We start from the raw sequence: 19,461 nt of genomic DNA on the forward strand, positions 1-19,461 counted from the left end.
CGTGAAATTTTTTAAATAGTTCCTAACCCCCCCCCCCCCTTGGAACCAATCTTATCACGTTACACGGGACCAACAAGTATGTCCAGGTTTGTCACAATGACTACACTTAGACTTCTTCTTCTCATAATTCTGACCTTTAATGAAATTGATTGAGGATTCCAACTGCAAACCTGATGGTTGATTATGTCTTTCTTACTGAAGAACAAGTGACAATACAGAGGTGATGTCCGACAAGGGCTTGATAAGAAAGATTTGTGATCTTGCACCTGAATAGTCTGGATTCAAACCCTTTAGAAAACGAAGCACCAAATCTTCTTCTTGATATGCCTTCGCAGTAACTAATAAATTAGAACATTTGCAAGTAGGTAAACATTTACACATCAACAGAGGCCGGTAATTAATCAACTCCTCCCATAAGGTCATCAATTGTGTATAATAATCAGTAATAGACATAGATCATTGGGTGAAAGTATACATCTGTTTTTGTAAAGCTGAAAACTTGATTGAATTTTCCTGTGAAAAATGCTTCTCTAGATTACTCCAAACATCACTGCAATTCTCAAACCAGTGAATGCTCTTAGCGATGGATGAATCCACAGACCTGCTAATCCATGAAAAAATCATGGTGTTACAACGATCCCAAGCAGGGCGATTAACATCTCCTTCCGCTGGCATCTAAAGAGAACCATCAACAAAAGACAGCTTATTCTTCGCACGCAATGCTCATTTAAACTCGCGACTCCATGAATGATAGTTGTTTCCTGTAAGTAATTATGCAACAAACACAAGACCATGATTCTCTCCGGCATGTAGATAATATGCACTAGCAGGGTTTTGTGAAAGATTTGTTGCTCATGGAGTAACATTAGTTATAGTTTCTGCATTTGAACCAGCCATTTTGATCTTGAAAAAGAAACAAGATAGAAATCCGTAGAGAAAAAGAAGTAAAATAGTGCGATGAAAAATGAGATTCCGATGAAGGAAAATGATGAAATCGCACAAAAAATGAAAGATTAGATTCTGATAATCAATCGAAACAGAAAAAAACCTTCTTCAAAAAGAACGATTCGAAAGGACGATGAAGAGATTAACGCACGAAAGGCGCTCTGATACCATAACAAGATGAAAAATTAGAGAAAGAATGAAATCATTCTACCAATGACAACAATTGAAGAAGATAAGGAAGTCTACAGCAAGAGCAAAGAAAACAAAGAGGGGAGAAAGAGATTGTGAAAAGTTAACCTAACTCTAACAATTAACCCCTATTTATACAAGATACTAAAAACTAATGATAAAATACTCAATTACCCCTACAATATTTTTAATTACAATTTCAACCCTATTAGGTCCGAACTATTTCATCGCGCCCATTTAATTCTGACTCATGGTTCTAGAGGCTAAACGACTATATGAACTTGTAATATCCCGTTTTGGCATTTTTGTAGCAAATGGAGATGTCAGACAGTTTCATGGGATACCTTGATACTAAAAAAGAAATTAAGAAAAACAACAAATAAGATGAAGAGGAATCGGTAGTTATCCAACTAGTCTCTCCAAAACTCCTAAATTAATATCCCCTTGAGGCAAGCAAAATTAAGCGAAACAAGAGATGTAGAGTTGTCCGGACAACAACTAAGCCAATGGCCTTTATGATCCTCAACTTTATTTTCTGGCAGGTCGTAGCTAATATGATAAAATAAAATAAAAAAATCTTGAGTCCTCTAAGACAATAATATCTTATTAAACGATAAGGATAACTAGAGCACATTCATAATAAATTGAGGATCTTTACTATACATTTCATTATGTAAAGAAAGAATTTTTACATCTTATTGCCTAATTTGTATTTTATAAGCAAGAAAATGAATTGAATTAAGCAGGACCCGAAGCTGCTTTTGCTTCTTTTTTCCTGAATAGTTCTGGAGTAAACCCATTTCTCAACATCTTCTCAATTTCCTCCATTTGTAAGCCTTTTGTTTCAGGAACTAACCAATAAATAAAACATAGTGAGACAAAAGAGACCATAGCAAAGAAGATAAAAGCACCCGCAACAGTGAAAGCTTCAATCATTGATAGAAAGCTTAAACTGACAATAAGATTGGATGTCCAATTGGCAACAGCTGCTATTCCCCCGCCTATTCCTCTGTATCTTAACGGATATATCTCCGAGTTCACGATCCACGGAGCAGTTCCCATCCCCGGGGCATAGAATATGATGTATATACCAAGACACACAACTGCTAGAAAACCAAATTTGCTCGGACATCCCTCGGAAAACCACGTTCTGTGTTCCGCCTTGCAGAATCCTTCTACTTGTTTGTCATCTACTAAGCATGCTCCAGGTTGATACTAATATATACAATTACAAATCTAATTGTCAGAAAATAGATAGACAAAATGTCACAAATTAGAGTATGGATTGAAAGAAGATCTTAACTGTGTTTTGATTAGCACAAAAGGCACAGTTATATTTCAAGCATTTGGTGCAACTCAATTTTGCAGATTGAATTTGAGTAGATTGTATAATGCTAGAACATGTATTGTTTGGGCCATGAAAGTTTCTGGAATCAGCAAGATCAATACCCGGAGAATGCAATGAAGCTTCCTGGAACACAACTGCTAAAGCAATGAGGAAGAAAATGATTCCAAACATGGATATAATCATCAATCTTCTTCTTCCATATCTATCTACAAAAAGCATGCTAATAACAGTTCCCACTAGGTTCAATCCTGAAGTAATTACAGAAAGAGCTAATGCTACAGAGTTTGAAGCATATCCGGCGAATTGAACAATGGTTGGAGAGTAGTACATCACTGTATTAATTCCGACAAACTGTTGAGCAACTTGTACTGTAACTCCCGCGTAAAGTGCCCGCCGGGTTGGTAGGTCGGTGAAAGCTCCTTTGAGTTTTGTAATCATGTCTTTTCCTGCATGTTCATCCAATTTCTTTTCAACATCAATTGATTCAGCCAATGATTGTATCTCTTTCTCAACTTGGTCTGCTGGATATATCCTTGATAGAATTTCCTTTGCCTCTTCCACTTTGTTCTGATAATTCAATAACCATATTAACTAAGCTTGAAAGAACATTTAATTAAATCTCAACCATTGAATTATATTATATATATAACCTCTCTGTAGAGCCATCTAGGTGACTCGGGGAGCGAAACCATCAAGAAAAACTGAACCAGAGGTGGAATAGCAGCTACGCCGAGCATCCAACGCCAAGTCCATGCCGTCTGAAACAGAATATATATGTAGGGTGAGAGATACAATTCAGAAAATTCAGAAAATTAAAAAAAAAAATATACCTTGACGAATGCAAGATTGATGAGATAAGCCAAGAATTGACCTCCAGTGATTAATAAACCATTAATGCTAACAAGAGCACCTCTGATACTAGCAGGTGAAGCTTCAGATATATAAAGAGGAGCAGTCATAGAAGCCATTCCAACTCCTAAACCAATAATAAATCTACCAAGAATAATGACAATATAAGTAGGTGCAAGAGCCATTATTATTGCACCTATGAAGAACACTACATCAGCTGCTAATATGGTTTTTTTCCTCCCAAATTTGTCATTTGCAACTCCTCCAAATGCTGCACCAATTATTGCTCCAACAACTGTCATACTCACTATCAGTTCCTGTCCAAATTTTCAATTATTAGTTTATGATCTACAATATAATTAAAGTTAATTTATTTTGTCACCTGTAGAAATGTGCTCTTGTCTACCCGCTCAAAGTCATCTCTAATGTATAGCAAGGCACCCGAAATATTGCCTAAAAAATCAGGTTAAAGTTATAATATACTAATTAAGAAAATATTGAAATGTGGGTTTAAGAAAACATATATAAAATTACCAGTGTCATAACCAAAGAGGAGACCTCCAATCCCAGCAGAGAGTGCAAGTCTCATAATGTATGGAGTTCTCCATGATACCCTCCAGCAATTTCCAAAGTCCGCATCTTCTGTTCCTACAACACCTCCTTCTACCATCTTTCCTTTTTTCTTTTATGAATCAATATTATTTCTCTGTAATATCACTGATTTCATTTTGCACTCCATTCATATTAATTTATACAATCAATTCGATAAGTATCACAACTATTTTATTTCTAAATTTAAACATTTTGGATAAGTCCTCACTCCTTTTTTTATGCAACTTTTTGCTTAAATTCTGTAGACCTAATCAAACTTTGTTTCCATCTATAACTTATTACATCCATGCTAAGTGCATGTTCCTAGCTTTTTCCATCTAAATTACACAAATATCTATATCAAGCAAACCATTTTAAACATAATTTGTTGTAACATGGAGAAAATTTGGTCAACTAATTTTTTTTTATTATTAATAGTCCAACAAATTTTTTTGTTTGGATAATGTAGTTGTATCTCCTCTAGAAACTATTTGTCTTTTCTATATTTTTTTTCAAGTTAGTACACTCACGCTTGATATTTTTTTTCTTGTTCATGTGGAATTATATATATTTTGAATCTTACATCATTTGATTTTTTTTATCAATACATCATAGTTAGAATTTAATTTTAAACAAGCAATTTAAAAGAAAAATAAACCTGTTTTAAATATAAAAATTATTTGAACTCAATTTTTATGTTTTATTTTGGTAGAATATTTTTAGCAGTTAAAACTCTGGTCATAGTTCCAACTGTTTATACAATAAGATTGAAGCTATCAAAGTTAGATTAGGTTAGGTTAGGTTGATGCTTTTTCTATTAATAGAGTAGGTAGAAGTAGGGGTACTATGAATGGAAATGTTTGTCCTTGTTCTTTCTTACATAGTCAAATCAAATGCATAAAATAAATAAACTTGTCCATACATAAAAAGATATAAAATCAAAGGCATAGTAAATCTCCATGACTTGAAGCCACATCAACAAAGTTATTCCAAATCATATCTTAAAAAAACAATCCATGCCGAATAGAATAATTTCATATCACTGCTACACGCATGCAAACATAAAATAATTATAGGGAAATGGTTGGGGTTTTGTCACTCTCTCTCCTCTACTTCTCAACTTCCTTGGTCTTGCGTTGGGGATTTTAATGGTTTACTATCTTCAGATGATAATTAAGCGTTGGAATACTGATCACACATAATGTCTTCTTCGAGGCTTTCGTTAGGCTATAATATATTACAATTTATCTCACATTCTCTTTATTAAGGACCTATTTTGCATGGGATATGTACGTTCTTCTTTTATAGCTATCACTACAAGAAATTTGGTCTCTAACGAGAGTAAATCCCGACGTTAAAGAAATAAATACCATCATTGTTAACTTATAATGGTGGTATATACCCTCACGCACCCTCGTTAAAACATTTCCAGATAAAAAATTAACAGCAGTTTAGCATGCCCTGTCATTGAAAACAAACACCGACAATAATTATCGTTGTTATGTACTAATCCGTCGTTATTATGACATTTTAATAAGAGGATAGACTGTCATTATTTCCATAATTCTCTGTGGTTATTATGACATTTTAATAAGTGAATAAATAGTCGTTATTTGTATATTGTATCGGTGTTATTTCTATATTCTACCGTCATTATTATCATACTTTAATGAGAGAATACATCGTCATTATTTCCACATGTACTCTCATTACAAATGTTGTTCACAACTAATAATTTGGTTGTTCTTTCCATATGTTCTGTTATTACAAACACTATTTATAAGAACTCAGAATTCGGTCGTTATTTTACAAATGTATTGACAAAGATTACGTGCAAAAGTCTTGATCGAATCCATAGTATGCTAGCATCGCTTATGAATAATTAGTTATTTGATCTAATGAAGTGAATCCATTAATTAAATAGAGTATTGTATTTTGATTATAGAAAGACTTCCCGCTAATATGCACAAAAGGTTTAACGTAGATTTTTCATCAATGCACTATTTATAGCCAAAAACGAAATTGTTTCCTACATGGACATTGTGTGTGGCGACACCTACTTGGGAGTCAGGTTGCCCCTAATCAAAAATACAGTTACAAACTATACCTAGAGGCCTCAGGGCAATCAGGTTGCCCCTAATCATGGGGGCAATTGCGGACTTCCCCAAATAAAATTAGGGACATCTGATGCCCCTAAAAGACATGGATGGCTGCGACTTCCCCAGTTCCAATTAGGAACAACACCATTCTCTCTTAGAATATTAAGGACATCATCATTGTCCCTTGAGGTAACTAGGACAGCTGCATTATCCTTTATTATAAGGAGGCAATCCAATTGCCCCTACAGATGCCTTTGTCACTAGTTTTGAGAACTAAAATTTTAATTAAAACTAAAACAGCCCCAAATTAATTTTAATACATAACACCAGATCAAAAACAATTTAATCCATCAAAAGCATATAAGAGTGCTATGATACCACAATTGAAATTTTTAGTAAGAAAAAACAATGGCGGAAAAAACTTTTCGTTATAAACCAAATCAGCCAATATCACAAGTATGTTAAGATGGAACTAATGAGTTTACCATTCACCGTGGAATGAGATTCGATATTGTAAATAGATTGAGGAATTGAAATTCAAACTCCTTCTACTATTTCACATGCAAAAGCCTTGACCGAATGCATAGTATGCTAGCACCGTTTATGAATAATTAGTTATTTGATATAATCAATTGAATCAAGTGGACTGCTATATACCGCACCTATTATACTTTTCACCGTCCATTTTTGACATTTTTTCCCTCCTCACTTTTTCTAACAAAAAGTTCAAATCTTCTCAAATCCTCTCTAGCTTTTTAGGATTTACAAAAAACCGAGCTAAAACGACATGGCACCAAAGTACGGCTTGGGAAAAGGCTTGATGACTGTCCTGGTAAGTTTTTTTTTAAAAAAATTAACGAAATCACGATTTCGGAGGCAGAAATCGCAGAAATCACCCTAAACGGGTGCGAGTCCCGTTTCCACCATAGGTGGAACGGACGAACTGCCTGTTCCACCCATGGTGGAGACAAGAATCACCGCACAGTGGAACACGCAGTGCACCAGTTCTACCATAAGGTGGAACGGGATCGCTACCCGTTCCATCTTCAGGTGGAACGCGCGTCGCATACGTTTGACCCTGCGGCCAAACGAATGCGCCATCCGTTTGGCCGTAGGGCCAAACGTTTGCGGTGCACCAGTCGTGTAACGACTCGGTCCGGAGTGGGTGGCGTCGGGGTAAGAAGGCCTGAGCAAGGAGCGGCCCTAAGGGATGGCGATGGGGACAGCAATGAACCGAATCCCACATCGAAAATGGAGAGGGAGTGATTGGGGCTTATTAGTAAGATGTGAATCCAATACATGCAAACGTGTTTTAAATCCGTGAGGCCCAATGTGTTGGAATTGGGCCAGAGCGGACAATATCTACATGGTATCGGATCAGGGTGTTACAATTGGTATCAGAGCCGACTCTCCACGTAAGATGTGTGGTTCGGGGACGAACCAGGCGGAAGTTGGTGGGCCTGTAACGACCCGGTCCGGAGTGGGTGGCGCCGGGGTAAGAAGGCCTGAGCAAGGAGCGGCCCTAAAGGATGGCAATGGGGACAGTAATGAACCGAATCCCACATCGGAAATGGAGAGGGAGTGATTGAGGCTTATTAGTAAGATGTGAATCCAATACATGCAGACGCGTTTTAAAGCCGCGAGGCCCAATGTGTTGGAATTGGGCTAGAACGGACAATATCTACATGGTATTAAATTAGGGTGTTACAAGTCGGCCCTAGGACCGACTGATGCGCTGCACCCGTTCAGGCCTGCGGCCAGGTGGTATGAGCCACCCGCCTAGGGAAAAAACGGGCCAGCTTTGATTTTTTTTAAAACAATTTAATTCGGGCCGCTCGTTGGCAGACTCGAACACTAAAAATAAGAAAATTGGTAAATTGAATATAATAAATAAATAATTGAATTTTTTGATAATTTACAGGATGATGTTGTTGAGGCGGGTTCTGGACGCAGGCATACATCTTCACGTGTTGTTACTACCTCTATTCGGCGGTAGCCGACGGAGCAACATCGGTTCATAGCGGAAATGCAGAGGGCTTATGCAGTAGAGGAGGAGCGTGTCGGAGGTCATGATGTGGCGGTTGATGTAGAGATGGACGGAGATGACTCTATGCCTCGTCCTAGTTTTGATACTATCCCCGCACCTCCTAGCGTCGTGACAAGGGGTTGAGACAGACGATTTTCTTCTGCCGCAGGATCGTCTTCTGGTAGGAGAAATTTAAATGTGCTTATTTTTATTTGTTTTATTCGTGATTATTAGGAAATATACCAAAATTTTTTTGTAAATCGTTTACTGTAATTTCAGGTAGCAGCAAGCGTTCAAGGGGTGCTACAGATGATGACTGGGTTGTGAAGGCCCCCATCCCCGGGGGTCCATTTGATGGTGTTGTGATCCCAAGATTTCTGGGACATATTGCATGTGCTATCTGGGGCGGTCAGGATAGGGGTGTCCTTAGGTGTCATACCAGATCAGGGTATTGCTCGAAGTTGAGATTATGGTACAGTGGTTCTTCCAGGGCGATTTAGTCACGTATGGAGTCATCTGGGTTGTTCCATCTACCTGGTATCATGTACAATCATATAGATGTTGCTCTGATCACGACATTTGTAGAGCGGTGGCAGCCAGACACGTCATCATTTCACATGTCGTTCGACGAGATGAGCATTCTGATGCATGATGTGTGGGAGATATTGCGCATCCCCGTAGATGGTGCCATGGTGACTGTTGAGGTGAGTACGGACAAGCTTCAGTCTTGCGTGATGGATTTGTTTGGGATGACTCGGGCTGAGTTGCTGGCCGGTCACTACTTCTCTAGCGGTATACGAGCCACTTCCGTCATGGAGTATTATAGAGGTGATCGAATTTCGGACACACATGCTATCGCTTGGACGTGGCTGATGCTCAGTTCCACCTTGTTCGTAGACAAGAGTGGTGACCGCATCCGACCTTCCTTCCTGCTGGAGGTGTAGGACTCGACAGATGGAGCCGCTGGACTCTCTTAGGGATCGGCTGCACTAGCATATCTATACTGTCATCTTGGTATTGCTACTAGAGGAGATGTCGGGCAAATCACGTGTTATCTGACACTACTCTAGGCATGGATTTATGAATACTTCCCTTGCTTCAGGCCTCATCGAGAGGCAGTTACAGTGGATCCGGATCTTTCTAGGGCTTCCATGTGGCCATCTATAGCATTGGAGAAGAGCGATTAGCGGCTGAGAGCATTTCACGCCCGGATTGATAGATTGACGGCAGATGAGGTACAATTGCTATATAATTATAAAAACTGTTCAATTAAAACAAATTTGTATTACTTGTATGTGTTAATATAGTTCTATACATCTGTAGGTGATGTGGATTCCGTATGGTCCTCATGCCGTTACGGGTACCCCGAGGACGGCATACACCGGATGGATACGATATCGGGATGTGATCGAGCCGTACATGCCGGGGAGATGCCTTCGACAGCTTAGATATGAGCAGACCATCCCCAAACCGATATTGCGGCCGTCCAAGGCCGTACATCCCTGGGCCAGTTTGAAGTATCAAGTAGAGGTGCCAGCTGTGATGGTGCAGGATATTTGGGACTCGTTTCCCCAGTCGGTCGTTCTTAGATTGTCTCTATCCACTCCAACACGTACTCCATTGGCATGTGAGGATCAGTACATGCATTGGTACGCCCGTCATTCACACCTTCGTCTATTTCCGGAGATTGTTGCACCCGCACCGACTGTTTATACTCGCTCGAACAGTGAGATTGTAAGTAATTTTTGGTTTTACTCTACTGATCTACAAATATGAAATGATATTTACTGAAGTGTGAAGTGATATTCACTCTATTTTTTGTTTTTTCTTTTGACAGTGGGTTAGTCGTTTATCTACCTGGGGTGAAAGTGTTTTGGATCACATGAGTCATCTTGACGAGGATGCTGCGACTGTGTATAGATAGTCGTTGGAGCAGATTATGGGTGCTTGGCATTTGGCCAAGTGATTTATGACTTTATATTAGTTGTACGAATTATATTTCAACGTATTTTAGTACTATTATTAGTTGTACGGATTACAGAATTGGTAGTTTAGTATTTTTATTATTAGTTGTACGGTTATTATTTTAGTAACATTACATAACCTTACAGAATTCATCCACAACAAACCTGTAACAAAACTGTAACTAAATTGTAACAATACAGAGCCTTACAGAATTCATCCACAACAAACCTGTAACAAAACTATAACTAAACTGTAACAATACAGAACCTTACATGATTCATCCACAACAAACCTATAACAAAACTGTAACATTACAGAACCTTACAAAATTCATCCACAACAAACCTGTAATAAAACTGTAACTAAACTGTAACATTACAGAACCTTACAAAACCTTACAGAATTCATCCACAACAAACCTGTAACAAAACTGTAACTAAACTGTAACATTACAGAGCCTTACCAAACCTTACAGAACCTTACAGGATTCATCCATAAAAAACCTGTAACAAAACTGTAACTAAACTGTAACATTACAGAACCTTACAGAATTCATCCACAACAAACCTGTAACAAAACTGTAACTAAACTGTAACATTACAGAACCTTACAAGATTCATCCACAATAAACCTGTAACAAAACTGTAACATTACAGAACCTTATAGAACCTTACAGAACCTTACAAGATTCATCCACAACAAACCTGTAACAAAACTGTAACTAAACTGTAACATTACAGAACCTTACAAGATTCATCCACAACAAACATGTAACAAAACTGTAACTAAACTGTAACATTATAGAGCCTTACCAAACCTTATAGGATTCATTCATAACAAACCTGTAACAAAACTATAAGTAAACTGTAACATTACCGAACCTTATAGAATTCATCCACAACAAACCTGTAACTAAACTGTAACATTACAGAACCTTACAGAACCTTACATAATTCATCCCCAATAAACATGTAACTAAACTGTAACATTACAGAACATTACAAGATTCATCCACAACAAAACTGTAACTAAACTTTAACATTACACAATACCAATAATTACTAATAGCCCCTAATTTTAGCCAATCTGGTCCACTGTGCCGCCCTATCCCATCCTACAACGCTTTGAGCACGGTGCCGAAAAATTAGGAGATAAATTTAAACATATGTAGTGTCGGCAGTGATTCCCTAAATGAGCTATACATATCTCACGTGCCGGTCTTGTAGCAGTGGATGTGGCATATAAGGGAAAGATAGTACCACATAACTGCAATGTCTGCCCACCCGCGAAGCCGAAAAACATGACAGCAACAATATATATTGTAGCAATCGGCCACAAGTCATCCCAAACGAGCATCCAATACTCCGGCGTACAACCTGCACCGTCCCAACCTATCCTATGAATAGCTGCATCAACACTATCAACAAACACTCTTTCATACAGACAACGGTTAGCAATTACTTCATTTCTAAGGTTATGCCTAACTTCCTGCCACGAATCATCGCTACCAAAAATGTGAGATGAAACCGCACGGAAACCATAATTTTCATCACCTACCACGTCGTAATACGATTCAACATATGGCTTAATTATGCCAACTATTTTATCGGCATGTACGAAGTCACAACCATAATATGTATTTCCATCTGCATTCATGTATTTTAGTGTAAATGAACTATAAATTGCCAAACATTTACAAAAAGAAGTTGGGTTTATCAAATAAACATTACCTGATGAGGCAGCATTATGGACCGATGACGAAGAGTTAATTCTACCACTTCTACCACGACTCCTAGATGAACTAGTAGAACGAGCACGTCCATGACGAGTTTCATTGTATTCCCAAGAACTCGGCATACGTTTTGTGGATTTGCTCACCTTAGGTCATCCTCGAACGTGAATTTTGACATCGGGTTTAGTGTACTGAGCTTGATCAGGGTGTAGTTGATCATGAATAAGCATTGAAATATTACGCATAAGGGTTGGGTCGCCTTTAGAGACCTGGTCCACTAAGGACTGAAAATATCGATGATCCTCATTCTAATCATTACACCCTGCATTTTCATCAGTGTGACCATAATTGATTAAAAGTGTTCTCCAGAACACATGAACACTCTCAATACTGATCATTTCGTTCAGATCACAAGCTCGTTTAAGCTTGCATGCACATGGTATCTGATGCGAGGTTCTCAATACACAACTGCAATGCACGTCCACTTCATGGCTCAACCCTCTCATTCGCTCTAACTCTTCATTCAGCAACTGCATGCAGTGGTGGGAGAGATTGAATACCATGTGGTTAAATAGGAATCCAGAGAACGTGTCTCCTTTATGAAGCCTGGACTGCTCAAGCATGTGTCTGAGAAGAAGACAAAATTACTATTAGTTAGTGAAATGATACATTCATAAATCCAAATTCCTAAACTGCATTAGAACAAATTGTAAATACCTGATATTAGTTGCTTGGGATTCAATCTGCTTGTGAACCTTCTGCCATACCGTGTCGAGGGAGCCAGTTGCGGTATTGAGCCATTGCTTTAGACTAGCATGTTCGCTCTCCACTCGACAAGAATTTGTGTTGCCAAAATGTAGGAAATCCTTCATCCAAGCAACAACAAACTTCTCCTTATGCACCAACCACGTGTCCTCAACATACGAGATAAGATTTTTGTACCTACTCATCCTATCCTTCATCTTGCTAAGATTGGTCTCGTACTCCTCAATGCTTAAGGATTGTAATATTGTTCTCCATTTTCCATTCTTGAATTTAGAGGCATGTCCCTTATCTCCCAAAATTCTATACACCCGGTCTTCCACATCCTTATTTATATGCCAAGTGCATAACAAGTGCGCTGCTTATGGAAAAACTTCTTTGATCTGCTTTAATAACCACAACTCCCTATCACTGACAATAACAGTCGGGTTAAGATCAAACCAATCAAAATCCTCAGCCTCTGTAAAATCCAATGATAGCTCCTTTCAATCTCGTCTTTAACTATAGCATACGCTATCTTGAAGTTGTTATTGCATGGCGTCATCCCCACAATCTCAACAAACGGCATTTTGTACTTATTTGTTTTGTACGTTGAATCAATGCTGATGTACCAGTGGTAAGTCCTGAACATATCAACTGAATCTGGATGTGCCATAAACATATGCATTATCACACCAGAATCAGCCTGTGTGTAATTGACATATTTGTTCTCCACAGCAATATGGTAGAATTGACTAGCCAAGTCTCTACCTTCGAACCCATCCTTCCTCATTTTGTCCCTGTAATTATATATGTGTTTAATTATTGGGTTGTCTTCTGGGTTTTTTTTCTTTAACTGCTGCTAAAATAGCACAGGGCTTTGCTTGAGCTGAAGTCATATCACACACAATTATTTTAGATGCGATACTGAGTCCGCTCATTTGCCGACTTCCCTCTAAATACACACGCAATGTATGATTATGCATTCCAGTTGACCCAGCCTTAGCCTGTATCCCCCATCCAGAAAGGTCTGTATGTTGATAGGCTTTAATCTGAAATTTATACCAGCACACTTTAGTTTTACTTTTTCTTATTGCAGGATCTTCATCAATTCTCACAACACCTCTATAGAGTTCACCCCGTGAACATCTCAACAGCCTATGTTTTCCCCCATGTTTGTGCGAAGATATTACAATCTTAAACCCATTCTGAATAGCTATCTTTTTTGCCCAATCAAAAGCATCTTGACACGAAGGGAAAACGGTGTCTGTTATGAAACACGAACTATAATCAATGCCATAGGGATTCCAATCTTCCATCGGTACCTGAATATACCAAAAATGCATAACAGGTTATCATAATGTACATAAAAAATAAAAAAAAATGGTCCGGGGCAATTTCTTCCCCTTTTTTGCCTGAACGGGCAGGCTACCCGTTCCACCATGGGTGAGAACGGGCAGCGCGTGCTGCCCGTTCCGTTGGTGGAATGGGCACCGCGTACTCCCGTTCCTTAGGTGGAACGTACGGCACGTACCACCCATTCCATCGGTAGAACGGGTGGCGCATGCTGCCCGTTCCATAGGCCGAACGGGTAGTTCATCTGTTCGGCCTACGGAATGGGAGTACACGCTGCCCGTTCAGGCAAAACAAGTAAAAAATTAAAAAAAAAATCAGAATCGTATTTGAGGATCATAATATTACCTCGTGTTCGAAATCAAAATCTTCAGGAAAGCTCGGATCCATTTTCGTAAAATTTGGGATTTTTGCTCGGGAGAGAGAGGTTTTAAGGTTTTGGTTGAAATAAAATGAGAAGGGCGATATGGTAAAAGAGGGGGCGGTAGTCCGGAATTTGGATGCGGTGAATAGTAATACCCTTGAATCAATTAAACAGATGTATTGTATTTTGATTATAAAGCGACTTTCGGTTAATGTGCAGAAAAGGCTTATAGCAAAAAAAAAATGGAACTATATCCCACAGGGACATTATGGGCGGCGACATTTACGGTAGGAATAGGATATAATGTTAACTGAACCTCAAATTTCTAAACTTATCTTGGGTTTGACCTTAATTTTAATTAAATCAGACTAAATTCTAGACCTTTAATATAGTCAATAGCTCTGAAATTAATATAACCATTATATTCTTTTTTAGCTTACTCTAACTTGGTTTGGTAAAATTTTTAAACGTGTGATTCTGTAGGCTTGTCCAATTCTGGTTATGAACCCGAATCCATCCTTTGGTTCACAAATCATCAATGATCTCTATAAAAACACTATGATTACCCAGATTTGAATGAAATCTCATACAAACGTAACAAGAACCTAAGAGCAACCTTATATATTCCCTTGCTAATGTATAACGCACTGCAAGAAAAACACAAATCACCGACGGAAATAACCACTGGTAGTATGTAAAAATCCATCGGAAATTGATATCTCTGACGGATCACCAACGGATTAAAGATCCGCTAGAAAAAGGCCCGCTGGTCCCGCATACCGACCATAGTTTCGGATCCGTCGGAGAATTAAGGTTATGTTATGTAAAGTTACATTACATTACGTTACGTTATATTAATGTTAGATTAAGTTACGTTATGTGAAGCTACATTACGTTAAGTTTTTTTTTTTGGTAGGAACATGAAAGCAAAACAAAACAAAACCTAACCTGGGATTAGCCTCGGGAAGCTAACCCCCACCACGTCGTCCAACAGGAGCGAAGAGAGAAATGTCGGAGGAGTAGAATAGGTTGTGATCCCCCACAACTCTTTATGACCAGCAGCCGCCAGACGATCCACCACTCGGTTCTGCTCTCTAAAGACATGGCTGAAACTGATAGAAACAAAGGAAGAGCAGATTCTCTTGATACCTTTAATCAAATTTTGGCTATTTAAGCAAATAGCTTTAATGCTGGAGATCATGTTAATAGCCTCCAGATTATCAGACTCCACCAACAGCTTTTCCATACCCAGCCTCTTAGCAAGACTAAGGCCAGACAAAATGCCCCAAAGCTCAGTTGAAAAGGACGTACCCAAGCCAAGATTTTGAGAAAACCCAGACAACCAAGCACCCCCATCATCTCTTAAGACTCCTCCCGCAGCAATCTTACCATCAACTAGGCAAGAGCCATCAATATTAAGTTTCACCATTCCTTCCCAAGGTCTTTTCCAGCAAATGAGGTGAGTAGCCTTTCTCTGGGTGTATTTAACAAGAGAATCCTCTTTAAAACTATCAATAATATAATATAATTTCTTGGCGAAGAACTCAACCAAGTTCGGGATAATAACCGTTTCAGCTCCAAATAGCTCCTTATTTCTCTAATTCCAAATCTGGTGGCAGATAATAGCAAAGAAAATCCCACTATGCTCCAGGTTATCTAGCAACTTCCCTCTAACACCATCAGCAAACCAGTCAAGATTGGAGTGGGAAAAGAAGGCAGCACACATGTGGTTAGGGAGAACTTTCCTCCACACCTCTTTACTTCTAGTACAATCTCTCAGAGCATGGCAGATGGTTTCCTCATGCCCTCTACATCTACTACACTCACCAGACTCCACCAGATGGCGCCTTTTCCTATCTGAATTAGTTAGCAATCTATCTTTAATACCAAGCCACAAGAAGCTTCTAATTCTGTAAGGAACTTTAAGGGCCCATATAATCTTCCACATATGGAAAATAAATATCACATTATTTGACGATGATTCAATTTGAGTTTATTATGTTTTTCTTTATCATGACCGTCTAAATGTTGAAATTAATATTTATATAATTGAATAATGATTATTAATTAATAAAAATAATAATTATTAGTAATTGAATAAAGGGAAATAATTTATTAGTCCTCTATTTTTTACCTAACAAATTGTTTAGTCCTTCTATTTTGAAAAAACACATTATAAGGTTCATATCCTTTGTCACTGTTAATTTTTTGATTATTTTGTCTATTTTTTTCTTTTTTAACCGTTATATTCGGCATAAACAAGCAAACAAAAGATAATAGAGTAACATGATTGTGGTAAGACATTCATCTGTGATGTTGAAGACTGCTGGGCTCTAGCACGACGTGTTGAGATTATAAGATGTTTGATACTAATTCTTGGCATGAATAAAAAAATATTTATTTATGAGCTAAAATTCACGAGGAAAATTGATTATGTATTTTTTTCATTTAAACTTTTCTAGGTATATTTTTTAAGGGTCCTGATATTTACAATCCTAAGGATTGTAAATAAAAACATAAAAAATCTTATTATTAATATTAATTTGGGTAAAGTTCAAATAAAACTCCTGTGGTTTCACTAATTTTTAGATAAAGGACTGTGGTTTACTTTTTGTCAAAACAATGATTGAGGTTTCAAACTTGGATTAATGCTATTAAAACCATCTTTAACGATCTGAAAATGAAAATTTTCAAGAATTAAAGTTGTTCAATGTCATATTTCCTATGGAACTGCATTTTCGATTTTCGAAAATCATCTTTTTTGGAACTTTCTCTCTCTAAACATTAACTTTCTCTCTCTTTACCAAACATCATCTAAACAATCTTAAAATAAAAAAGTTGAAGAATTAAAGTTGCTTAAAATATTAGTAGTTCTTAAAATATGTCATTTTTGAAGTCGTCAAATGTGATTTTAATAGTATCAATCGAAAAAGTCCTTATTTTATTAAAGTTAAAAACCTCAATCCTCGTTTTGACAAAAAGTAAACCACAGTCCTTTATCTGAAAATTAGTGAAACCACGTGGGTTTTATTTGAACTTTACCCTATTAATTTTGTTTTCCAATACATAAAATTTGTTGATACTTCAATGCTTAAATACATAAATGCATTTATCATAATATATTTTTATATTTCTAATACAAATAAGTTTATTTTAGAATTAAAATTTTCTTTTTTACTAAAAATATAAAAATACATATGGATAATTAATGTTTATATATAGCCCTTAGGTTGTATATATAATTTGCTTTTTTAATTGAAGTTTTCTGTGTATATGGTTGAACTAAAAATTCATAATTTATTACTAATAATGGGTGGGCAATGTGGAAATTCTAAAAATGGGTGGACTTTTAAATTTATTATGGTAATTAAATTGTGTTAATAATTGCTATATCAGATTTGATAGAAACATGAACAATTCTACTTTATTATTTTAATCTCCAATACAAACGGAGAGAAAAAGGATGAAAAATGATTTTTTTTTTCAAAACAAGTTAACAAGACTATGTATTAATTTACAGAGAAGTTAAAAAGCTACATGCATTAATTTAGAGTGGGAATATCATATTTATTAAGGAAAGAGAAAATGTTTTTTTAGAGTCACATTATTCCAAGTGACAACTTAGAAGTCAGCATGTAAACTCATTTTAATAATAAAATCACTATACCATTTTCCTTTTCACATGATACAAGATATATGACAGACATTTGTTTTCGTGTCGTTTGATTATTTTTCGTGACAGTATTTTAAAATTCTTTCATCTAAAGGTTTAATTAGAAACACGCTCGATTCACATGTGACGTTACGATGGCAATCTTCTGTCATCTAAAAAACGCGATTTTGATTGAAAAGTCGCTTAACCATCAGACGACACTGCGTATAAATGACTGTCATTGTTATATGAAAATAAAAAAAGTGGCAACCAAATATTAGATTCGTGGGGGAGCAAAAAGTGTGACTTTCATTTTGCGCGCTTAAAAAAAGAAAGGGGTATATAAGGCCATTTCTGCATAAACCCATTCTTTCAAACTCATCTTCTCCTTCGAGCTTTACCTCTGCAAACCCTAAACACAATTCATCTTCTCCTTCGAGCTTTACCTCTGTCAATCGTGTGAATCATCTTCGACCTCATGAATTCGTCATCTAGGTAAGGTTTTTATTAGGGTTTATTTAAGTCATTACGCTGTGTTCAAACGATTAGTTCTTGAAATTATTATACTATCTGCATGTTAGTTTTGACCTAATCCACTGCATATTCATTCTATAATTTGAAGTTTGTTTGCTTAACATTAGGTATCTAAATTCTGAAATAAGGGTTTTATCTCATTTTAGTATATCTGTTTATTTGTAGTGTTTAGCTGGCTTTTTATAATGGTTTTCGCATTGGATGATTCTTTCATGTACTTTTGATGTTGGGTTTATAGTCTTGCGGGTATATTTACATATTGGGTTTCCTTGTTGTTTGTTGTTTGTCAATGTATGTGTTTATTGTTATTAGCTAGAATAAACTGATTATAGATTATGTTTGTTCAAGATGGATAAATCATGGATAGTGGTTGATAGGAGATCACTACAATTTAGGATAGGCTTACAAGAGTTTCTGAAGTTTACATCTGATAATGGTCCAAACTCAAACTATATTTTATGTCCTTGAGTCAAATGTTGTAACCTCAAAGGTGGTAGTATTGACTTCATTAAAGATCATTTAATCTGTAATGGAATTATGAAAACATATACAACTTGGGTATAGCACAGTGAGTGTTCTATTGCAGACTCAAATCATATAAGTGAGGGTTCTGAAACAGTTAAAATGAACCATGACTTAGGGAGAGATTTAGAAGAAGTTGGGTGCTCAGTAGAGTCAGATGAATTTATGCACTTTGTTCATGATGGAGACAAGCCTTTGTATCCCGGTTGTACTAAATCCACCAAGATGAATAGTTTAATACAAACCTTTAATCTGAAAGCCAAACATGGTCTGACCGAGTCTTGTTATACCGACATTTTATTGTTGTTTCACACCATTCTGCTTGATGGGAATGAAATGCCAATGTCTGCCAATGAGGCAAAAAAAAACTCTTCATGCTTTATGGATGAAATATGAGAAGATTGATGCATGTCCTAATGACTGCATTTTGTATAGAGATGTTAATGAGGGTGCTACACGATGTCCATCTTGTAATGTCTCTAGGTGGAAACTAGCTAGGGATAATACAGAGAAGGTAGGGGTAGAAACAAAGACTTTATGGTATTTTCCAC

The 19,461-nt window shown here is 37.0% G+C and overlaps 1 protein-coding gene across 1 annotated transcript; it reads right to left on the bottom strand.

Moving 5' to 3' along the window:
- Positions 1–1,766: 1,766 nt before the first annotated feature.
- On the bottom strand, positions 1,767–4,029 carry LOC136206499 (inositol transporter 4-like). Its single transcript, XM_065997570.1, has 6 exons — positions 3,866–4,029; positions 3,714–3,784; positions 3,313–3,648; positions 3,133–3,240; positions 2,438–3,049; positions 1,767–2,349 (listed from the first exon to the last, which is right to left on the bottom strand). The coding sequence occupies exons 1-6, from the start codon at positions 3,999–4,001 to the stop codon at positions 1,873–1,875; spliced, it is 1,740 nt and encodes a 579-aa protein (XP_065853642.1). The 5' UTR covers positions 4,002–4,029; the 3' UTR covers positions 1,767–1,872.
- Positions 4,030–19,461: the final 15,432 nt, after the last annotated feature.

This window comes from Euphorbia lathyris, chromosome 9 (assembly GCF_963576675.1).
Source record: "Euphorbia lathyris chromosome 9, ddEupLath1.1, whole genome shotgun sequence".
In the NCBI taxonomy this organism is placed as follows: domain Eukaryota; kingdom Viridiplantae; phylum Streptophyta; class Magnoliopsida; order Malpighiales; family Euphorbiaceae; genus Euphorbia; species Euphorbia lathyris.